Source organism: Neolamprologus brichardi, chromosome 1 (genome assembly GCF_056152115.1).
Source record: "Neolamprologus brichardi isolate AB-2024 chromosome 1, ASM5615211v1, whole genome shotgun sequence".
Taxonomy (NCBI): domain Eukaryota; kingdom Metazoa; phylum Chordata; class Actinopteri; order Cichliformes; family Cichlidae; genus Neolamprologus; species Neolamprologus brichardi.
In genome coordinates, this window is record NC_142104.1 from 21720710 (window position 1) to 21746139 (window position 25430).

Genomic DNA, 25430 nt, shown 5'->3' on the forward strand with positions numbered 1-25430 from the left:
TATACCCATGCACTAACATAAAAGGAAATTTTCAAACATCCACATAGAGATGCACAACAGTCCTGCTTTTGTTTCATCCTCAATTAAGATTTTGTAGCAACAGATTGATGTCCATCAGTCATATACTGTAATATCTCTGATAACTGATAAGAACAAACTAGAATGACCGACTTTACAGCAGAAGCTCTTACGTTGACTAGCATCATCCATCTTTGTGCCTTGTACTGCACTAAATGCTCTTTGTCAAGACAAACACATTAAAAAGTACTGCCAGGATTTTCCACTGATTTTTGTTTTTATTAGAGAAGCCATAAAATGGAAACGCAGCTTCTATTTCTTTCCACTTCATTTCTTTAAAGTGTTGCTACCAGCTTGGAGGGTAACTTCATTCAATTCACGGACATTTTCTTCTTCCGTTTTCTTTAAATGCATCTTTCATTTTTTTTTTTTTGGCAATGCTTTTGTGACTGCTATTCAACTGTTTTTACTGTGTTGCATCACCATAGCTCTATTAATTCAAACTGTCTTCGAGAAGAAAGGAAAGAAAGTGTGCAACGATTTCAGGGGACTCATTCGGAGTATGAAAATGGTCTAAATGCTGCCACCGCCGCCTGCCATCCTGTGTAATTAGGCTGCTGTGAAGAGACACCAGGCTCCAGATTTTATCACAACTGTATGCGCACATGTAGACTCACAAATGCACAACACATGCTGACATAAAGGACGCCGAGCGACGTGACACTAAGACTCAGAGACACCTGTCATGATACGCGCATGCATTCACAACGCTGATGCATAAATAATTCATGCATACTGATTTCAAATCAGTGTCTGTGTTTGTGTGTGTGTGTTTGTGTGTGTGTGTGTGTGTGTGTGTGTGTGTGTGTGTATGTATCTTTTGTCTCCATCTTCCTCAGAGGCCTCTTATTCTCTGACTTGACCCAGATGGAGAGGTTTTAGTGGTAGATGTAGCCTACTGCCAGCTGAGATTGGCCCCGCAGGACCACCTGTCAGGAGTTGCTAAAGGAAAACAGACAGGAAGTGTGTGTCTGTGTGTCTGTGTGTGTGTGTCAGACAGACAGCGAGAGACGAAAACAAAAATGCTTACGTGTGCAAATGTGTGAGCTGTGAACGACTGAGTGAAGTGCGGTGTTTGGGGTGGAGACGGTGCAGTGTCATAAGGAATGCACTTAGATATGAGTTTGCTTACACCCATTCATTATGACTTTACACTTAGACTTGCTTTTGTTTTAATATCAGTTGCATTGCAGAGCTGACAGGAGACCAGTGCTAGGAGAAGGCAATAAAAAAACAGCAAGCCTGATGTGTTTTAATATTAAAATCCGTCCTTTTTACTCACTCTACACAAATAAGCGAAAGGTTAACTTCTGTAAATTTTAATAACCTCTTTTTGGTAGCAACACACATATAAATAGAAACATCTTTCACTTAAATTATCAAGTTGAATTGACATGATGTGGGAAATCTTCATTTTGCCTGATTTTATCCCTTAAAGACTTAAAGTGACACTTTAGGGGATAAAACTATCGTCTTGCACTTTTTGTTAAGTGTGTTTATGCACTTAATCTACAAAAATGTAATCCTCACCTGGCTTCTGCAGACAGAGCCCTTCCTGACTGACACGACCATATAAGGAAATCCATGCTGAGCTGTCAGAAAACATGAGCTTGTGTCTTAAAAGGTTTTCTTACATCTTTCTCTGATCTCAACATTTGAAACACTGACCACTCTTAATATGATCGTCGATCTTTGCAACGGTGTATATATGACAGAAAACAGGTAAAAGCACAACCTTTTAAACTTTACTGTGATTAACTATAAATCACACCACAGACAGAGTGCATGTAATCCTACAGTGCTGCACATATTGGACAGGCTTGAAACAATAATGCCAACTTATAAGAGATTTAAATATTAAAACACTTCCTTTAGTCTATACTGTTGCATAAAAACAAACATGAAAAACAAAAGTTTAATATCACAGTATAACCCTGTTATTAGTTTGTGGTGACATCCAGCAGATGGAGATGGATAAAAACAAAACAATGATCTAAAAGAGGCTCAAAGCCTTCTCTCTCTGATGGAAGGAATTAATTAAACATGCATTCTCTCCTTCTAATTATTACACAAACACGCCTGCAATCTGCCACTCTGAGACAATAAAATGACGCAACAACCACCTGTCATGTTTTATTAGTGACTTTATTGATCACTGGCTTTCCAAAACATCCAACTCGCAGTCACAATGAAATGTTTTTTAGCCATGCAGTCAAAATGCTGCATTGGTAGAGTTTTATGAAAATGACAAATGCTAAAGTCCTCATATAAAGCAAGATGATTTTCTTTGAAATAATTGCTAATGCTCATTTTCTGTATCCACATTAAAGATTTCATAACACAGACAGCTTAATCATAACCAAACGAGTTTATCTCATATTACTGTGGAATTTTCTATAGTAGTAAATATGCCTGGGTCCATACCTTTGAATTTTTTCACTCCTCAGAGCTCACTAAAGATGGAAATAGACTCTGATATCAGGCAGTAAACATCTGCATCTCACCACAGCTCAAAACAGCTCTTGCAGTTTGGGGCATGGATGGATGCAGGACTGTGGAAGTGTGACTTTGGAACCAGATCCTTTAGGTCCTGTGGTTGCAGGGTGGGGCCTCAGTGGACTTGATTTCACATAAGTTGCTGCTAGGCAGAGCCATGGTTGTGAGGGAATATGCTTGGTTTTCATCATTATTCGGATGGGTGGTAGGTGTCAAAGTAATATCCTCATGAATACACAAGGTTCCACAGCAGAACTTTGCATCGTTGCAAGGTGATTAATCTTTCACTTCACCTGTCAGTGGTTTTAGTGTTGTGGCCAATCAGTGTTTCAGCAAGTTAACTCATAACATGTTTGCACATTGACCCCTATTTAACTGAACTCCTGTCTCTCGGGGAAAAGAACTAAACAGTAACGTACGAGAAGACGGTTTCGTGGTGCTGCGGTGATGTGGTCTGAGGCACAGGGACAAAGGCAGAGAAACATGCTTTGCATTTGTTTTGATGAATTTTCTTTGGTCCTGAGCCAGAAAAGGAATATTTTTTCTGTTTCTAGGCAACACCTTTTGCATCTTTCCCGCACCCTTTGTCAAATCTTAAAGTTCATTTTGGATTCGTGTGGATATTCGTCTGTACGTGTTTATCCAGTGCCATTTGTGATTCACTGTGTTTCTGGAAGGAAACAGAAGTTCAAATGCAATCCAATCTGCAGGTTGGAAAACAGACTTCTTTTTTTTTGTCTGTTTCTTTGTTGTAATGAAAGCTGTCTAGCAAGTGGAATTGCTATAAATTTGTATCATTAAATGTGACAAAACCAAATAGACCTAACTTGCCAAATATGAGTGTGTTTCCAAGTCCCTCCAGAGTGTCTTCTACCTAGTCACAATGCAGTAAATGCTGTACAGTTAATCATAAACAGCAGCTGTTGGTGTGAGTTCTGTTAACCTGGTGCGTGGAACTGAAGCGTCTTGTTTAGAGATGCTCGAGGAGGGTGGCTGCCTGCCAACACGGAGACTTCACCCCAAGTCCTCCTGCTGACGAGTGGCCTCTCTAAAGCCACCTCTCTGCCAACCTGAATAAAGAGCGTGTGTTAGTTCTTTGTACGCCAGGCGAGCTGAGAGATGTGCGTGTGAGTGTGCTTCAGGAGTGTCCTCCCTCTGGTCACAGTTTGCCTGTCACTTCTGGTCAGTTTGCATTAGCGCTGCCACTCTCCCTCTCCCACTGCTCCTCAGATCACCTCCTTTCTTCTCACATACTGTGAATCAATCTGTCAAGAATGCATTCAAATTAGTGAGTCAGAGCATCTTTGCTCTGCAAACCAACTTCAGTCTAAGCAGTTGAAAGAAAAACGAGGAGGGTTATTACAGAAAAGTCTTTTGAGTAACGATTCCTACCCAGGGGACCATGCTCACATCACCCCCTCAGTACTAAACTGTGTGTGAGCATAGTGGCTCAGCCTCAGGCAACAAAGCTCTACTGATTCAGAGACTTTGAAGGATGTTTTACAATGCATCTTTAATTTCATGTTTGTACAGTCATCTCTGTTTTCAGGCTGGTTAACCATTTCAGTGTTTCTCTTCATTGTGTATGTGTATACTGAGGGAGCGGGATGTGGCAATACTATTGTTACACTTAACAGAGTCACTGTTATCGTACAAGCAGAACTATACCAACTAACTAAAGCATCTTTATACAAATGAAAGTCTTAAGCACAGTTCACATGTACTTCATCTGTATTTGAATTACACCTCCACGTTAGAGAGCTCATTACATACTAAATTAATAATACATTACTTTTATATTTTGAAAACCTCAAACAAGCATATAGTCTACTAATGTGTAAAGTACAAGAGTGCATAAGATACTTGTTGTAGGCTTGTTGTAATATACATTTTATTTCAGTTTTGCACATTGACCATTTTGCACTAGGATTTACTATATAAAGCATTTTCTTTATTATAACACTTCCTTGTTCAGCCTTACATTCCATAGAAATAAGGCTCCCAGGACAGTAGTGGCAGTGGGCTTTACTTAATCTCCTCCCTTATTAAATTTTTCCAACTCCAAAAGGGAACAGTGCTGTAAATTTTTTTTTCAAAAAACCAGAGTAAACACTCACCGGGCAATTCATTATATATATGTGCTCTGCTGCTAGTTGCTGCCATTTCTGACTACAGTGTGCCCACCTGCACAAAAGCTCAGATCATCTGAAACTGGTTTCTTTAACATGCCAATAACTTCACTATACCTAACTGGCCTCGACTAGAGCACCAACAAATCTGCATCGAGTGTGTGATGGTATCATCTCCACATGGATCAAAAGCTGAGCAATGTTTCCAGAATCTTTTTCAATCTGGGCCACAAAGGGTTAAGGAAAAAACGCCAGTTTAGTTCGCTGGGTTGATCAGACGACCCAAATTCCATAAGGCTAATTCAGATGTCTGTGTTCGAATCCACCCCAAGGCCATTTACTGTGTGTGTCTCTTCCCCTGGTCCTTCTTCCAGCTTTCCTACCTTCTCTTTAGAGTCTTATCAAAAGGCTAAAAAGCCCCAAAAACACATTTTAAAAAAAGAATAATGCAGTTCCGATCCCTAAAGGGGTCCAGCTCATTACTAGCAAGCCAAAAAGTGGTTGGTAAGTGTATGTAAAAAGTTGGTAGTATTTTATTTTGACCCACTGATACAGAAAGCACTTACGTACATGCACAGTAAGTGTAACTGCTTTACAAACCCACTTATTTTTTAATAATATCATGAAGAGGGATTTGATTGTTTTCATTATTTTAGTAAGCAGAAGATTTTGTGTGAGAGTGTGTGTGGTGGGGGTGGGTGGGTGGGTGCGGGGATGTTAATGATTAAATGCATCTCATCGCTGCCTATGCCTCCCCTACGGCTACTCTGCACCTATGGCTTCTCTTTGTTTTGCATTTATTTATTGTTCATTTAACTGCGGGTGCTGAAAACTTAATTTTATTCCTCCAAAACAGTCACAATAAAAGAACTGAGTCTAGTATCAATAAATAGAAATGAATGCTCCATACTGTGAGAAAGACAGATGATCCACTCCGTGCTGTTTCCCACAGAAGCTAAAAGATGCTTCCCTGTAGGCAATTTGAGATGCTTTTTGAATCCAGCTGCCTTCTTTTATTCACTTGATGTTTTTCCCTTGCATTTATATCGCCTTGTTTCATTGAGTGTTTAAAAACATCCCCCCTACACACACAAACACATACACACCTGCAGTAGCTATTGTTGATTTATTTTATTTCTGTCCTCTGCATGCTCGTCTTATGTGCAAAATGACAGGAAATGACGGGTGAGGGATTGGACAAAGGTATGAACAGTGCGAGAGAGCACTGGGGCAGAGTGTAAAAGAGCACGGCTGGCTGGATGAGCAGTAACCTTTCGGCTCAAGATAATGCCTGATGAATGGTGTCCTCCCCTAAGGCCCTGAAACGCAGGAAGTGAGGCTCCATATTAATTAGAATATGAATTAGATAGACCCTCTTATCTGATGGCTCATTGGAGCTGCAGCAGCATGATCCAGGCAGCAGCAGCATTTCAGCAAAATAGTTACAGCTCATCTCACTTTCCTCTTCTTCTACCATTATGATCACTGCCAGCACCTAAAACAGAAATAAAGAGAATTATGATTACATTTTGGCCTTTAGTGGATTATACCGAGGCATTCATGTAACCACTTGTATTGTATGTGATGGTGATGCCAATAAATAACAAGACCAATTTTTTTCATCTTTATTCTAAAATTATCAAAATATCAAATATTTAGGGTTTAGGGTGTATCTCATCCTTTAAAGTGGCATGTCTCCCCATTCTTTATTTGCATCACCCTTCCTGTTTGCTTCCTTTGCCTCTTTGCCCCACTGAGCTTTTTGTTTTCTTCTTTTTTTCTTCTTTTGTCAGGTTGAGTTTCCACAGTTACCTTTGCTTTTTCCAGCATTCACCATTTCAGCTACCTGGGGACATCTACAAATTACCTGGGAACACAAAAGGGCTTTCCGCTTCCGGTTTTGGTTATTCAATCAAGCTTTTATTTCCCCAGGTGTTCTTGTACCCAGAATTGTATTTTGAATGAGGGGCTTCTGGGAAACTTGGCTAAATGATTCTGTGTTTTGCTTTGCCATGAGTTAAAGTAAATAACTTTCCCATTTCTTATTTACATAATTTAACATTTTCTTAAAGATACAAATACAAATTCAATACAAAATACAAACATCATTTAATATTGTAAACCTTATTTATAATAATAAGTTGGGGGAATAGGGTTAGTATGCTGATGCCACAGTTCCTGTTACATTTCTGCTTCCAAAGTTACTTATTATATGATGCTTTTTACCAAGTCTGTGTGAGGCTAGTATCGGCTGCCATGCTAGCATCTTGGTGATATTGAATGTTAGCTGATGTCAGCAGAAATAATTACGTGTAGCCATTAGTTTTTGATCGGATTCCCTTAATTTAAAAATATATATGGAGAAATGTTCACATGGCGGTGCTAAACAAAAGACTAAACCACAGTATAGCTGTGGAGGCATTTCACTCAACAGCACAAAAGTCAACCTGAAGTGACATTTGAGGAAAATATGGGAGAGCACCAATGTCAGCAGACTCCATCATCACGTCGGGGGGCCTTAAATGTCTGACTAGGGTTTCACAGCAGTCTGACTGAGAGTGTTTTTAATATGAGAATCAAGGATTAAAATGTTGGTGTATACACAAGTCTAGCAGTAGTTCAGCGGTTCTTTGATTGTGTCAAATAAACCACAGTAGATTAACTGAACTAGTGCACGCCCGTTCTACAGTATTGTTTGGCTTGTTTGTGCTGTTGGGAGAGTGTGGTAGATGTTGTTTATTTGCTAAAAATGGTTAATTTCAGCCTGTTGCTAGGTGGTTGTTAGGCACGTATGATTCCACTTTTGTGGATATAAAAGAGATGTTGCTGTGAAAGTAAAATGATAGGATGCTTTCACAAGGTGTTATAGGTGCATAAAGACTATAATCAGGACAGTTAGTTTGTTGCTAGATGGTTGCCAAATATGATGGCAAAAACTTACATTGCTGTCTGAAAGAATGCAATTATTTGCAATAGAAAAGATATTAAATATCTAAACTATCTCTTACTATGTCTTGAAAAATATTAACTTATTTGGGGACAAATGACAAGGACAACAAAAGTCTGGAAAAGTAAGTGGTACTAAAAGGAAACAGCTAGAGGAATGGCAACTGGCAACAGGTCAGTAACATGACTTGGTATAAAAAGAGCGTCTTAGAGAAGCAGAGTTTCTCAGAATTAAAGATGGGCAGAGTTTCACAAATTTTCAAAAAACAACATGGAATTGCCAGGATTTTGAATACCTCCTCATCTGTAGATAATAATAGCATCAAAAGATTGAAAGAATCTGGAGAAATCTCTGCTTACAAGGGACAAATCCAAAAATCAGTATTGGATTTCACTGATCACACTGTTAAAAAATAGGCATGATTATCCATGGAAATCACTGCACGGGCTCAGAAACACTTTTAAAAACCAGTGTCTGTGAATCAATCATAACATCCACAAATGCAGATCAAAGCTGTATCATGCAATAAGAACATGATCCAAAAATAATGCCATTTTCTCTGAATCTCTAATGATGAGTTGGATTAAATGTTGGGGGAAAATGCTGGACAGGCCTGAGGTGCCTAAATGTATAGTGAAAGTGTACTGGGAATGTCTGGCAGAGGCCTTGGTCCATGAGATCTACAACTCCCGTATTCCAAAGGTGTCTGGGGACACTGAGTCCAAATAGACAATGCACCACATGCCTATTGGTTCCTGTCGGTAACTTTTCAACCACATGGTGGAAATCAGAGGTGGAGAGACCTATCAGCTGCTGGGTACTGGTAGGCCAAGCGGAGCACGACTCTGGTGGTAGCTGAAGCAAAAATTTCAGTGTTGGAAGAGTTTGGTGTAGCCATGGTACAAGACTTTCAGTCTGCCTTGAAGCAATTCTGGTAAACTGTCAGGTCCCTCAGGACTCAGACAACCTGTCCATAACCGTAGTTAAATAACTCCATTGTGGCCTGGCCCCTGGGGAGGATGAGCTTTTTCCCTGAGTTCCTTAAGGCCTAAATGTTGTAGAGCTGTCTTGGTTGACATGTCTCTGCAGCGCCATGTGGAGAAATAAAGTTGTGCATCTGGATTGGCAGAGTGTGCTTCCCTCCTGGGAAGTTCTATGCCAGGGAACTAGAAAGGGGAGTTCATCCAGGAGGAACAATGATGAATGGGATGAACAATTCATCCCATTCACAGAATGCTAGATCAGGTCTTTATCCACTTGAGGACATTTTGAGTGCATGGCTGGGCATCCTACCTACCAGGAGTAGACCCATGACACACTGGAGCAGTTATGTCTCTCTGCTGGTTTGAGTTTCCCCCAGGTGAGCTGGAGGAGGTGCCTGGGGCAAAGGAGGTCTAGGCTTCACTGCTCACCTGCTGCCCTTGCAACCCAGCCTCGGACAAATGAATGGAAATGCATGGATTCATTGTTTGTTGTGCAAAATTGAACTTTTGTGGGTACAAATTAAATTATTGTGGAATATTTACTTGTGTGCCATGTTTGGTTGCTTTGTTCCAAGTGGTCTAGCAGGAGTTTGCGGCCAAAGAAGTAAAACACAGACAAAGATTTTTTTTCTATTATGGTAAGATTTCCAGTTGTTTGATCCTTTACTTTCTTTTTTTTAGAAACAGAGATTTTATTCTGTACTACGTTTTGTGCTTTCCATTGTATGATTCGTTTAATTGGTACAGCATCATCATTGGTTATGAGTGAACTGACAAAAGCAGTCGGCATCTTTTACAAAGTTCCTCCTGTACTTCTGTGTGGTGTGAGTGTCTTCTGGGACCAACTTCATTATAGGCTGTCTCATTACAGCAGCCCCCCTACTAAGAGCCTGCAGAGAGGAGCAGAGAAGGCAAAGCCTTCTTGTTTTAGCCCTTTAGAGGTCAGCAGTTGATTAAAATGTTGAGAAGTAGAGGTTAATCATATACTGACCCTCAGGGTGATATTGTCTTTCATGGTCTGTTTTAATCAATAAGTGCGAGTGCTGGCACAGAGACGAACTTCTCCACTCTCTATACGGAGCCTATACTTCTACTTCCCAAACACTGCCTCCCTGATTACCTGTCATATAAATTCTTTTTCTCATGTGAACATTTTGAAGTAGAGAGCTATACTTTAGGTGTTAAAAGACATTATTAAGAAGTCAAAGGTTCAAGACGATCTTGTAAGATGTAGTGTAATGTGCACGCTGTTCAGACTTCAAGTCTCATTTGCCACAAAAAGTTGTCGGACTGTAACTTCCGCAGCCCGTCTCAAACCAAAGACACTAGTCCATCACACCTGGCGATGATGTAGTCTGACATGCTGTCAACACGACTGCACATCAAAAGCGTACAAAGTCAAGAAGCAAAGGGGTCCTTGCTTCTTGAGGGGGTCCTTTTGTCCCTCTTTGTGGGGACACTCCCACTAGGTTTAAATCTGGGACTCCCCACCATTTGACCTTAGAACTGAAGAAGCTTCTCGGATGAGAGGTGAAACGTCTTCAAGCAACTTAAAGAAGTCCAGACGCTTTTCTTTGCAAGCTCCTTTGACTACGATGACCTGGATGACTGAGAACCTTCACAGACAAGAAGCAAGGTGCTTTTTTTAATATTACAGTCAACACATAAACATCTGGTGTAAGAACAATTAAATACAGCTGGTAGGAAAATAAAAAATATTACAGCTATTTTTAGTGCTGTGACCTCTGCAGGAACAGCTTAGGTATGACAAAGAGCAGTCAACACTTCCTCAATCCCTCCATAACCCCAGTTTCATATTCATTGCAAAATACATAAAGATGGGAATCTAATCCATGTGGAGGGTAAAAAAGAAACAGTACTGAGAATATGCAGATTTGTATGCTGCATTTAACTCTGTTTATAGTTGGGTGTACTGGTGTTTTTATTAGGTCAAAGTTATGACTTCTGCAAATTAATATGTCTCCCGTTATCCATAGACACATATCTGTACATGGCTTAGGCTTTAAATTGATGTGCTCTCCTGCAATGAAGCCATTTCCCATCATGATGAGGAGTGCATAAAGTCATTACCTCTGGTTTAGTGTGGTGTCTCCTGGGTTCAGCTGCTGAGAGTTAGTATCAACACCTCCACTGTTTATTTGGACCAGCACTGAACTCGGGGTCACTCAACTTCCATCACACCTAATCCCGATGATGTGAAAACACAGACACACACACACACACACACACACACACACACACACACAGACATAAATATACACCTTCACCCTCACTACAGGGGAAAGCAGAAATGTACCTGTTAGCAGCGAGAGACAATGAGATCCAGCTGTTGCTGCCCTCTATTTGATTCCTCCTGTGTTTTTCTAAGTCAATATGACAGATGTTAACTCACTGTTTTCTTTCTTGATTATGTTTTAACCCTAAAGCTTTGTGCAATTTATGTCCGTAATGTAACATTACTTAAAGAGGCAAAGCAATTTAGCTAATCTGTAATGCCAAAACACAGCACACTGTTGCTTTTTCCCATTATAAACTCAGTCATGATCTCTTATTGTCCGTAAAAATGCTTTTTGCGTGCAGATGTTTCTGATTTCTGCAGGGGGATGAGGATTGATATACAGTGTCAGAGGGAAACTGAATCAGAGGGGTTGTGATCTGCTGAGCAGCAGCAAAAACAAAACAACATTGCCTCCATCTCTTGTGGCTCAGGGATAATTGAAAATAAATAGTGTTGTGTCGCAGTGCTGCTGCAGACTAAATACTAATTTGTGCTGCAGTCAGAGGACGTTAACACTGATTCAAATTCTCCTTTTGTTCTGTCCCCTTCTGATCAAAACTGACAAATCTTATTATTATTTCACCCTCCAAACAGTTAAAGCACAGCTGTTGATTATAATATCTTTTAAAAGAGGGTTATTTAAATGTTGTTATACCCTACAGTGTAGTCACTGGAAGCACTACAACATGAGCCCGCATCTCATTGTCATACCACATTATTTAACTTTATCTGTTGCTGTGAATCTTCGTTTGATGTCATGATGGCTCGTCCATTTGAGCCACTCCAGTTTGCACCTGCCTGACACCTATTGGTCACAAAAGGAAAACTTTAATTAGAGCTGAAAGTTAGATTCTCAACATTAATATCCTGCCAGTGGTAGAGGTGGCTTATCTTAAGAGTAAAATATCTTGGAGTGCTTATCCAACAGCAATAGTACTGAACACTTTTTCTTTATATTCTGTCAGGAAAATGGTCATTAAAAAGGGAAAATAGAAATAAAATACAGTATATTAGGCGAAAACAGTTCTAATCAGCTTGAAGGTGAAGATTTCAAGTCATTTTTATTCTTCAACACAGCCTGAACTCTCTGAGGCCTGCTTTCTTGTAATTTCTTTAAGTTGTCTTCAGGAACAGTTTTCCTCTTCTTGCAGGAATTTCAAGGCTCTTCTTTGGATGCTGGTTGTGTCTTCTTCTGTTTTGTTTCCAGATGCTTTCCAGATGGTATGTATGGTGGATCAAGCTCTGATAATACTGTTCTGCATCCATAATTACATAAATTCTGACAAGAAACCCGACCAACCCAAATCATGACAGAGACTCCACTTTGCTTTAGTGGAGATAGTGTTGTAGACATGTACTGCAGTACCTCACTCCTTTCCCTACTCTGTGCTTATTGTTGATGATTTGAACCAAGACATTTCCAGATTTGGATTAATCAGTCTATAATGGATCTCTGAGGTCGTGTGTCAGGTCTTTGCTGGATTTTTCGTCCTGTTTCTTAAACTCATGACTTTCAGATTCTGTTAATCCGCTGTAGTTTTTAAGGCCTGCCACTCCTTCTTTTGTCCTCCACTTGTCCGGTTTCTTACTGGACACACACCATACAGGAGTACAGGAGGAACTTTGTAAAAGATGCCAGCTGCTTTCATCCGTTCAGCTAATAACTCTTTGGGAATTAACGTGTTGGTACAAAAATACGATTTTATGCACCTATTTCATAGATTCACCTAAAGAAATGGGAAGAAATGTTTTGTTGCCTTGTGTAGACACATCATTGGTTTATCCATTGAGTTAGGTGGGGGTTGTTTTTGTCTTGAATGATTTATGGCTGTTAAATGACTCAACAAACAGCAACAACAAAATTCCTTTGAAGATTGTTAGGCGTAAGGACAGGACTGAAACTTAGTGAAAGCAGCCAAAGAAAAACATTGAAAGGCCTGCAGAAGAGAGCTACTGCTCAAGACCACTTCTAAAAAATATAAGGAAATCTGGTTCCTTGGAAGCAAGCTATAAAGAAAAGAAGCATGCCTCAAGACTTTTGCACAGCACTAAAAGTAATGACTCAGCAACAAATAATCTAAATTGCCACCATGTAGAAACTCGATTCTTAAAAAAAAGTCGACACAACATCACTCACTGGTTTGTGGCCATCAACATGTTAGTTTGGTTTTTTAACTGATGTGATATGTGAGAGCTACAGATGATTAAGTAACTGAGGGTATTTCATGCTTATATGTTAGTAATTTGTCGCTTGCCTGATAAGACACATCATAAATCATTCCCTGCTTTAACTTGACTTTCCTTCTAAATAAGACCCCAATTCACTTGATTAACATATGCTTTGTTGAAAAACACTGCAGAATTTTTTTTGAAAGTCTTCACTAAGGTATTAAAATAAGTGAGAATTTTTATCCAAATAAAGTAAAATTAATGACTCTCCACTTTAAGGAAATGGATTGATTGGAATTATGATTGAATAAAATACTGGTTAAAACATCAGCTGAGCTCTGAGCTTCAATATTAAGGTTTTGACAGCTCTAAGCACTCAGTGTCGAGTATGAATTAGTTTGGATTAGGGATTCAACATAGCCCCAACTAAAAACTAAGATCTTTAAAATCCAGTAACTTCTATCCCTAGATCTTGTTTAAAAAACACCTCTTGGTACTGATATATAGTGGGTATTACAGCATTATCATTACAAAGCTAACTGGCAGACTTCTGATGGTTCTCATACACACTAAAAAAAATGCTGTATATCCACTCGAAGCTGTGAGATTTGTGAGTACAAGGTATACTCTGAAATCCATAACATGCTGTGGTTTGCACTTTCAGTGCATCTTTGATGAGCCGATGGCTGTTGGAATTTCTGCCTTTGCATCTGCCTCGCTCCACAAACCAGAGTCGCTGTGCAAATACAGTTTTCAATTATGCTTATCAATTTGTAAGTTAAAAAAAATTTAGTACAGCACAGTCAGCAAACATGAATGTTAAGTTAGTCTGTCTTATGTTGTTAATGCAGTTACTACCACACCCTACTTTTCAAGTGAGTGTCATGGTCCTGGGTCGGTGACCCAGTGTTTTTGGTTATGTACTTTTGATGGTTTTGTATTTTCTAGGGTTTATGGTGTTCCCTCTGGTTGGTGTCTTCCCTGCTTGTACATTCCCTTAGTGTAGTAGGTCTCTGTGTTTAGTCCGCGTCTCTGAGTCTGTGTCATTACGTGTATGTGTTTCCTGTTTTACTTTGAAGGGCTGTGTCTTATGCCAGCGTGTTCTGTTTACGTTTCCCCTGCTTCGTCAGTTGTCATGTATTCCAGGTGTGTTCCCCTCCTGTTTCCCATCCCCTGATTCCTGCCATGTGTATTTATAGGGTGTGTTACCTCGTCCTCGTGCTGGTTCGTCTGTGTTGTTTCCCCTCGGTCTCCCCGTATGTATTTCCTCGGACCTCCCTGCCTCTTCATTTCTGGTTTGTTTTGTTAGTTTTACCCAGTTTAGGTTTTCCTGTTTCACCTTCACCCACGCCATTGCTGTTTGTATTTTCTTTTGTTAAATAAACACTCATCTGCACCAGAGCTGCCGCATTTTGGGTCCTATCTCCAATTCCACACGTCTGCCACACCGGACGTGACAGTGAGGTTGTGGCATGTGGAAAAAAAAGAAGAATTTAACATCTTAAGTAACATCTGGATGAGCTAGTAGTTTAAAAATAAGTGCTATGGACAAATGAAGTTAAAATTAAGTTAACCAACAATTTGCCAGCAAGATTAATTTTTTAAAAATGGCCAATTTTTTTTAATTCTTACTGGAGAGGTGGAGCATGGGCAAAAGGAGAAGCCATTAAATTTGGGTACACATCTGATTCCCCTTCCTGAAAATTTCCATATTGGGCACTGGCCTTGGTAGAGGATTTGCTTTCTCAGTCTTCCTTAAATATTAACCAAGCATTGGGCTTGTAGCAGCCAGAGGCAGAAAAACTAGACTCGCCAAACTGACAGACTTTGCTCAACATCAGCAAATTCTTGATGCAAATGTCGTGCACCCAGACAAGAAGCAAACACTGAAAAGAGACTGGTTGTTATGAAAGCAAAATTCAAACTGTGCTTCAAGAAACACTCTGATATGACCTAACCTGAACAACGCTGAAAATGTGCAGATGGAGCTTAATGCTGTGTGTCTCACACCGCTAACAGCGTGTGATGGGTGGGGTTAGCGTAGTGACCTATGTTTCATGAAAAACAAGTTGCGCTCCATTAAAAATTTAGGAGAAGCTCATATTCATTTCTGTTTTTGGTTTTTTTTATTTTACTTTTTATTTCATTTGCCAGAAAGATTTGCACACAACTGTACAATGTCTTGTTAGAACATACTGTACTTTCTGTATGACAGCTGTGCAAATGTGGCAGCTTCAGGCCATAAAATATTCCATTATTCCTGCTGAAAATACTGCTGACATTGTCATTTGGTGATATGCAGTAAGAGCCCCCAGTTTCCTTTGATCCTTTTTCAATTAAATACCTTTAGTAAGCTTATAATAAAGTAATGTGAGTTCAGCTCTTCAGCACAAGGCTTATTTGTGATGGTGGTCATGGAAGCACATACATGCAAAAAGGGCTTTAACACAGAGAATTGGAGATTGCAGCACAGATATCTCTTTTTGCCCCGCTACTTTAGACAGAATTTTTAATGATGGATGTATAGTTTATATATATATATATATATATATATATATATGAATTGACAACTTCTGAATTCCTTTAAAGGTCCACATTCTTAAAGGACTACTTTGGCATTTTGGAGATTTGTGATGGCCAGAAGATCAACGCGACTCTCTGTTAAATATGCAGCTACAGCCAACAGCTGGTTAGCGTAGCACAGACTGTAAATATGCCAAGCAGGAGTTCATTGTGGACGTTTGTGTTTTGCAGACTACCCCTTGATAAGATTAAACCTTAACTTCTAATGCCGAGGAGTATCAAACATGCATTTTTGATGATTTGGGAATGACTCACTGCCTTACTGTCATTGTGAGCATCCTTGAAACGCCTGCAGCTTTGATAGAATGACACTACTTGACTTGCTGGTTGGGCTATTTCTTGAAATGAAAATAAAATATGACAAAAAACACGCCACCCAGAGTGGTGTTGGGCTGTGAAGGTTATTTCACCATCCACGCTCTGGAATAACATGGATGTAACAGTAACAGATGTTCCAGTCAGCACTGTCCAGGGTGTACTCAAACTCCTGCTCTGTGGCAGCTGGGACGGACTCCAGCACTCCCGCGACCTGGATGGAAGGATGAAAATGAATGAAGATGGATGGATATTCATCACATAGAAAGCCCCATCTTTTTTAATCATACGAATCAGAAAACCTGAAGCAGCAAGACTTCTGATCGCCATGCAAGTCAACTGACTTTTCTATCACTATTGTTAAGAGCTCTTTTTATAGTATGTGTTTTTCAGAGTATGAAAAGTGAGCAGCTTTCATAGAAATAAATCAGGCAATCAGGCAGCTTCCAGTCCTTTAAGAAATCCATAGAAAACGCTTGGGAAAATGTTGCCCCGGACAATATAACTGTAGCAGTTTTACAGTTTTTGGCATCATCACTTTTCTTTGCATGTGAAGATCAAACTGGATGCAGAACACTAAGAGGCTAAGCTGCAACCAAATGATTTGAGCCCCAGTGACAGTTATGGAGAATTACAGCGGCACACCTTGGGCCTTATATGCTAATCTATGTGTGTCTGATGGAGATGAATGGTGATTGTATTATGGTGTATTGTCCTCCGTAGAGAGTGTTAAACGATGTGATGATGACATGCAGCGTAAATCTGCCACGACCGACTGCCGTGTGTGTGGCTTTTTTGTGTGTGTGTGTTTTCCTCTTTGGCATGCAGAGGCCAGCACAGCAGTAATTAATGACTAGCTGCTAATGGTGCTGTGTGATCCTACATGGTAATGAGAAAGTATTGTATGAGGCCAGGCATGACAATCAGTTCAGCAATGAGAAAACATTGTGGTGCACAGGTGAGAGCCTCGATCATACAGGCCTGGGGAGGACAAATCAAAGGGATTTATTTGTGGTCTTTTCTAAAATAGAAACACACACACACACACATTTGGGTGTCTGCACGAGCGGCATAGTAAATCTGAACCGATGAAGTTGGCTGCACCTGCTCTTCTGTTTCATGGCTGTGTGCTTTTTATTGTAGCCATATATTGAGATAAAGGGTAATTGTAAGATCTGACACAGATTCACGAAACAGTTATGCAAATGCGCCCGACTAGAAATTAAATATCCTTTTAAAGAAACATGATATTACGGCGGCGCACTCCAGCAGTCACTGGAGCTTTGATAAAGAAAAACAGCTTTCTCCTCTGTTTGAATTGCAGCTGGTAATTGTTTGAGGCACAGTACTGTATCTGACTGGCTCAGCAGGCAACAAGGCAAACACGGAGTGGTTTCAATAATGTGCAACTTATGGCCGTGTGTGTCAGCCAAGGAGCTTTTACTGTCATCGGTTTGCACGTTACAATAACCTCATCATGGTATTTTCTGTCGTGGCATCATTCAAGTTAAATGCTCCTGCAGCCCCAGTTGAACTAATGAAAATGCCTTCTGCTTCCTGTTCACTTCCGCAGAACAGCCGTCTGCAAATGTTAACTATTACTGTCAATACAGGATGAACCAATTGGGGATATTGTGACAAAAAGTCTGTTTCTCTGCTTATTACCATATTCATCTACAATACCGTATTAATTTCCACACCAAAAGAGCCCTCACCATTGCTGGGTGCAACCTGAATAGAGAATAATAAATCCAGGATGCCAAGAGAAAATTGCGCAGCACAGCCTTGCATTAGTGATGTTGCTTTTTACAAACCTCAGTTAGATAGTTTCAAAACACTTGTCAGAAAGAATGAGCAGAAAGAGTAGATCCGTGTGTTTATCTTTTTTTAAACCGTAACAGGCAGATCCTGTTGGTTTGGCTGACAAATGTCAGCCCTGTGTACACAGACACTTCCACACTTTGTCCAGCAGTCAGAAAATCAGTCATAGCTGCTATTTACAGATGCATCTAATCGATGATAATGAGCTAATGTTTTGTCAAGGAGACAATTGATCAAATTCCCTACATGACAGTGTGTTTGACAGCACTATACAGTGTGTGTATACCTGCTTTCATGATTTAGCTATTGTTTTAGCTCAAGCAGTACAGTTTAGATTTATGTATAGCCACACGCTGCATATCATTTTCCATGCATCTTAAAAGGAAGAAAAACTCACTCTGTAAGAAATTTATTCTGTTACATTATGGAAAAGTGCTGGCAGCTAGATTTGACAGTATCAAAAAATTGTATTTATTGTGAAATAAGAAACAAAGCAGTTTCTTACTGTAATAATTATAACACTAGAGAGCTAAAGAGAATATGAACCTTACAGTGTAACGCCACAGCTATTTGTTTGGCACTATACTTTCATCAAACAGATTATCACTGCGCTCACATGACTTAATCCACTGGTCATGAGGGAAAAATGCCTATTAATGAACCAGTTGTGAGTTGTTGGCGGAGATTACTGGCAGTTGTTTGCGAAGAGGTACAACCCCCCAAAAATTGTGACACTGTGTAAGTTGTGAATATAAACAGAATGTAGTAATTTGCAGTTCTCATGAACACATATTTGATTAAAACTAGATTGTGGAAAACATATCAAAGTGAGAATATTTGCCATGTTAAGAAAAAGCTTGTTTAGCTTATTTTCTTTTGAATTTGATTGCAAAAAAAGTGCAAAAAAAAGTGGAATGAGCCAACAAAAGGCTGGTAAGTGAGAAAGTTAGTGGTACTAAAAGGAAACTTTTGCAGCTAATTAGATTAACTGGTAACAGGTCGGTATGGGTGTAAGTGAAAGACGCATAAGTGATTATGCTCTCAGTTTGTGCAATAGGTTGCTGTTAATATAAATGGAAAGATTGAGGAGAAGAAGAAGATATAAGCATAGCTGGGAAATGACTAGGTTACAGTGATTTAGTAAATTAAAAATAATTTACAATAAGGAGTTTTGAGTCGTTGTCTTTGTGTCTGTCCTTGTGGTGATTGTTGTTAGACAAAGTGTTCAGCTGCATGTCCAGCTTGTAGTGCAGATTGTGATTCATTCAGTATCCAAATCCATTCACCAGAGACACTGTCATGTTTATCTGCTGATGGAGGAATCCAAATATTATGCTGATTATAACTGCATTTAAACAACAACAGCAAGGATTTTGCTCACGGCACGTGGCCATCCTGTGCTGTTTGGTTGAAAAAACATTATGTCCTTAAAACATGTTTTGTCATCCACTTTGAAACATTTTTTTTTTATTTTAACAGATGGGAAGTCTATTTTTTTACTAATGTCTCTCAAGATGTCACCAATGGTCGGGCAGCAAGTTACTGAGCGCAGTTGTGTCCTTGCAGTGCAGAACTTTAAAAACATGCGTAGTGCCACGTCGGTATTAAATATATGAGACAGGCTCCTTGTTTTAGACGTATGGAAATTTTTTTAACAATACATTTCTTGAAGACCAGATTGCTCAGTCTGGTATTGTTCTTGCGCAGCTATTAAGCCACCGAACCAGACAGCTAATATCACATTCAAATGAAATACTAATTAAGAAGATATACACATCATTACCACCGATGCACCATGGGACTCCAGAGTCATGCTCTGTCTGTCTCCTCCCCTGCATGTTTCTGTCCGCATTTATTACCGGTTGTCTCCTTCGTTTCTTTTTTCTTTTGTTTGCATTCATCCTCACTATTTTCCTTCTATTTATTTATTTATTTATTTGCTTTCTGCCATCTAAGGAGTTGCTCCTCAAGCTTTCCCATCAGCCCCTCAATCTTTCAATTTTCTGTCATGGAAAAAAAGCACTTAAACTTATCGCTCCATCTGTTTATTACATGCCACCTCCAGCTCCTTCCCTTCTCCACCTCCTTGTCTCTCTCTCCTCCTCTCCATCTGTTTATGTGTGTTCCCAATAACCTTTTTACGCATCGAACTCCTCCTTCTAGTGACCTCGGTGTCCTCGGCCAATGCTGTTCCAGTGTCCCAACACTCTGCAAAAGCAAACTTTGGGAATAGCTCCACATTACAGTTTTCAATCAGATGCAGCTGTGGTGTCAGTTTTGGTACACAATGCAGGGGACTGGTTTTCAGTTTCCTGGACAGGAGTCATTTTTAAAACTCTTTTCTTTTACGCTTGACCTGCAATGTCAAGTTGCAGGAATAGAAGCCATGTTTCCACTAACAGGATTGATATCCAAGAAAATAAAAAAGAAACCTTTACCCCCAGGAAAATGGGGTCGAGGGAGAGACACCACCACTGGTTTAGAGTGTAAGATAATATTACATCTGTTGAGGTTGTACATGTGTGTCTGAGAGAGATGAGCTACTTCACAGCTGTGATGATGTTGAGAAACACAGAAATAAGTTTTGAATTTCAATCCGTCAGTAAGTTGTTTCTTGTGTCATTGTGTGCCTTCAGACTGTGGAGGCCTGAGGGGGAACAGGTTATTGATTTCTCCTGACATCAGAGCTAATTTCCTCTTTGGTGATCTGTTAGAGTCACTGTGAGTAACGATTGATTAGAGAAGTACACTGCGCCTCTGCTACTTTCACCAACAGTATCAGAAAGTGCTGAATCAATTTTAGTAGCAACAAGAAGGGAGAATTTGCCATTAATACCATTATGATTCAAATATTTTATCTCTTCTTTCTCTCTTTTTCTCACAGATCACATTCTTCATGCTGCTGTCTGCAGTTTGTGTGATGCTAAACCTGGCGGGCTCCATCCTCTCTTGCCAGAACGCTCAACTTGTCAACTCTCTGGAAGACTGTCAGCTGGTGAGACCAACTGGACCTTAGCCCATGCATGCTCCAGCTTTGTAGTACACTCCAAAAAAGACATTAATCTTTTAATGTGGCTTTTTGGAGGCTTAAACTTAATAATTGGAAGAAATGATGCAGTGTTTCTGATCTGTACTGATTAGACAGTGTATTGAACCTAGTACTGAACTTGACTCATACAAAATAAAGAAAAAAGCTCTTGTTTTCATAAATAAATTAGTAAAATCAGAGCACACAGACATCAAATCCAATCAAAACTTTGCTGAATAGTATATCTAGCCAGTCTGTCCATAGTTCATATTTATCAAACAAAGCAGCCAATCAACATTTTTCATGTCTAGAACTCTACATAACCCCTTGTCACCAGAATGAACACCTGAGTTGACCCACTAGCAGTCAATAATAAGTAATGGATCTTAATATTGATATGTTATCACTAACATTTGTAGGGGTATGCTCTAAGGCTGTGAATAAAAGTGAAAACAATATATATGGTCGAAAGGGATCATGAAGAGTGAGTGACTAATAGAAATGTGTTGTCTGCATGTGAGCCTACATCTACGAATGCGAGCACACGATGGGCTGACGGGCAGCGCTTCTGTTCCAAACAGGCTGCAGGACTGAGTCAGCACCAAAAGTCAGCTGAACTATTTGTCTGTTGATGACTAATGGCTCCCAATAAACACATCCATCTCTGCCAGAATCACAGAGAGCTGAAATAAAATAGATAAACAACTCTGAAAGAGAAAGCCAATGTTTTTTCTTTCTTTCTGTTTCACTCCGATAAAGTTGGGAGACATTTTTAAAAAGTGTGGTCAAAACAAACACAGCAGACGGTGAGAAACCCCGACTGTAACGGTGCGTTCAAGCATACAGATACATTAAAGGGCCCAAAATACGCCACCAGAAGCGCTTGTCACTTCTTGTTGGAAATTTCCACTCCCCAAATGTTTTAATGTCAGAATTGGTGGAGCGGCCGTCACCAGCAATATGTGTAACTTTCTCAAACTGTTGTCCTGACGTCTACATCCACTTCATGCTTTGATTGGTCAGCTGGGCAGAGGTGTGAAAGCTGGGAGAACTTCTAACTCAACTCAGTGAATGTCTTGAGGAAAGTTTCTGAAATGTAATTAAAAGTTAAAAATAGATATAACTTTAAAAATTCACATGATATTTAGAGGAATAATCCACCATCAGAACAGTTGTGGTCACACTTTCCAACTCTTACTTTTCATGAACTACTAGACTGCAGCCTGAGTGTGCACACAGCTATGGCTAACTAATGGCTCGCTCACATGAGAGTAAAAATAGGACAGCAACCTCTTTGTGTCTGCTAAAAATCGGTGGTTGCCCAGGGATTGCAGTAAACTCTTTTCACTTTTGGCAATCAATTGCAAGAAGCTACTGAGCATGCAACACCCTCAAACTCTGGGCAGCCACTTTTGATCACTGGTGTCCTTGTGGGAGGCAACCTGTCTCCCAACAATCATTGCATCAGACTCGAATAGCAGTCACTCTCAGACAGACTGGTAAATGTTTAAAAATTATTGCAATCTAATTTATAAACACAGACAGATTGCTAACACACTGCAATCAGTTGGAGTCAGTCTGCAGTGATCAATGCAACTCGTCTGCAACAGGAGACTCAGCGCTCGTTTCATTCTGGTTATATTCCTATAAAATAAAATTAAGGCTGAGGTGAGCTTCTATATCATTTTGCAGTTAAATTGCCAGCATCTACGTCAATATTTGTAGAAGGATTTGTAAATCTAATCTAAGTTTCAAACCTCCAGGTTTCTGGCAGGACGATGAAATTAAGCAGTTAATGTAAATTTCTGTGTATATAACAGATTTGCAATTTTCACTGATTTAATTGTCATATCAACACAAAGCGATAGCATGTCACTGCCAACTTGACCCTATTCAGTCGCAAACGAATAACAGACTGACTTCACCATTTTATCGCTGTCTTAATGCAAAGTACCCCCTGTTCCAGCATTCATTTCTACGGCAACAAGATTGCGAGCTCATTGAACACTATCGCAATAGTTCTGCTCGTGCTGCTGTTTTCCACCACTGTTTTCCCTAATGTGACCATAAAGGACTTATTATTTAATATAATTCCAGATTTGTTGTCTTCACTCTTCCTGCAGTTTCTTTGCTCCTCTCTGCACCTTAAGCGCTTTGAGCTAACTGCTCTGTTAGCCTGTGGTGCCAAGCACTTGACTCACAGGTGTTTCTACAGTTGGTGGCCTGATTAAGTCACTGCACATTGGTGCTCTATTTTAGCCTCGCTGTAGTGTATATATTTGTAGTGCATCCGAATATATCGGAGACATTTGTTCATGCTGTTTTATTTATGTTAGGATGCTTTGGTGTCTTTTACGTTTTTCGTGTTATGACATTCGGGTGATGGATCTGTCATCTGTAACCACAATTACACTGCATTCACCTGATTTCATTTTTTGTCGTGATTTCTTTTGGCCTTGATAGCAGCCGAGTGAAAATTTGATCTCGTCACATCTCTACCTCGGACACATCTGAATGGAACTATGAATTAGAACTTTTCAAGCACAACCGGCTTTTAGCTTGAAGTATCTTTAGGCATTTGAGTGAGCTCCCATTTCACAACACAATCAAAACATCATGCAGATTTACATAATGAGATTCCTAGTTGATTTGTTTTTAATTCAATTCATAGTACCAGGGGTTTCTATCTTTTTTATGACTGATGCAGCCCCTGGTGATTCATCTGGCACCCAACCCACTAACCTGAGCGCTTCCACATTATAAGCAGCTTTTGTCCTTATGCAAGTGGGAGCAGCCGACTACACCAACTTCACCGCTTTATGTGGCTCCCCAGAGACCCTCCCACAGTCGTGACTGAAATATTAATGTTCTTCATCTCCTTTCCCCAATGTAATTAACCCATACTTGTTGGGTTCATGTCCTGCTTTCTCTCAATCTGGGACACATAGCAGAGGTATGCTCTACCGCTGTCCCTTACTGGGAAGCTCATCATATCTCACAGTCCTTTGTCTCTTTATGCATGTGCAGGTGCCTTTCTCAATCACAGCGAAATACGTTTTGTGCCTCACGCGTGAACTTTGTCATCAAAGTTTTTGATTACACGCCCTGTAACTGAGAATATGTTTTATGTCAGGGGTAAATATGTCGCTCGTCACTCATCTTCAAAAAAAAGTGACATCAGAAAACCAAGCTCAGGCCTGATTTGTGCGTGTATGTGTGTGTGTGACGTGTGTGTGTGTGCCTGTGTGTTTCCGTGTATGTGGCATGCATGCATGAGTGCGGATGTGTGTTCTCTCCTTCACCCCCCCAGCTCAAGTTTGACAGCGATGGAGTGTGTGTATGCTGCGAGCTACAGAAGCAAAGTTTGAGCTGCAACAGCCTGGGAGAGACGCTGAAGCTAAATCCACTGAGGGACTGCAATACGATACGTATACGTCTCAAGGTGTGTCTGTTTGTATATTGTGACTGGTATATTTTTTCAACATAAAAACATTCTGTATGACTGATCTACACTTTACATTTGTCTGGTATTTGTTTGGCAAAAACCGTCATGGCCAGCTTTAACGACTCAGTGATGTCATATTTTTAGAGACATTTGGGAGGCCAGACTGAGACACAAATCCAAACAGCTGCCTTTTTTAAAATGCCCATCATTTATTCATTTACTTGCCTTCTTGTGTTTTTGCAATCCGGAGCTGGAAATTGAGGTCTGATTGAACTGTGTCAGGGAAAACTCAGTTTGGATCCATAAACCACCTCCTGGTGCTTGTTTGTCACCTGCAAATGTTGTTTTTCATGATCTTTCCTCTCTATTTTTAGTCATGCTCCGTCATGGCTCATGTGACGTCAGTATCATTCAGTGGAGAGCAACACTTGCAACACACACTGATCCAGACTGAAAAACTGTTGGATGAAATTTTGGTAACGTTTTATAATATGGTCTGCATCTAAGAGTGTTTTCTCAATTAAATTAAATGGAATTTCAATGTACTTAATTTGAAATTACAATGTAATTACACGGTAAGGACAAAAGCCAGACTTGGCTCCATCAGTATAAAGTCACATAGGCCTGCAAATTGTTATGGTATTTATTTTTTCTCTGAGCTGGAAAGGGAGAGTAGTCCTTATATAATTAATATTGGTAAAAGAAGGGAACATTTGAATAATAGAACATCACCATGCACATCAGGATAATGAAAATGTAAAACTTAAACTTACTTGCACTATAATATATGTCAGTTTTCATGTAAAATAACAAGAAGGTATGCGCCGCTCAAAATTAGTTATATACTTAAAATTACTTACAGAATAATTTGTGTCTGCTAAAATACCTGAGGTTATGCAATACATAAAAATTACAGCACTTAAATGTACTTACAATATAATTGTTTCGTTGTTTCCGTTATTTTTGTTTTATTCTTCCTTTAACTTCATTCTAGTGAACCTACCTTTAAGTATTTGTAGATAACTAGAATTAACATACCCTGATATTCTTTTAAGTGAGGGGAGTGAGACCCTTAGATGCAGGTCATGCATATAAACTGTTACCAAAGTTTTGTACAGATATTAATAGTTCCAAGAT

At 39.7% G+C, this 25430-nt stretch overlaps 1 protein-coding gene across 2 annotated transcripts in view; it reads left to right on the top strand.

The window, feature by feature from the left end:
• Positions 1 to 25430, top strand: part of entrep2 (endosomal transmembrane epsin interactor 2) — a 108051-nt gene that overhangs the window by 65516 nt on the left and 17105 nt on the right. Inside the window, exons 3-4 of one of the 2 annotated variants that reach the window (XM_006780233.3) lie at positions 20705 to 20815; positions 24126 to 24290. In XM_006780233.3, coding sequence (XP_006780296.2) covers positions 20705 to 20815; positions 24126 to 24290 — 276 coding nt within the window. The remainder of the gene's footprint in view (positions 1 to 20704; positions 20816 to 24125; positions 24291 to 25430) is intronic. The other variant, XM_006780234.3, reaches the window with a different exon arrangement.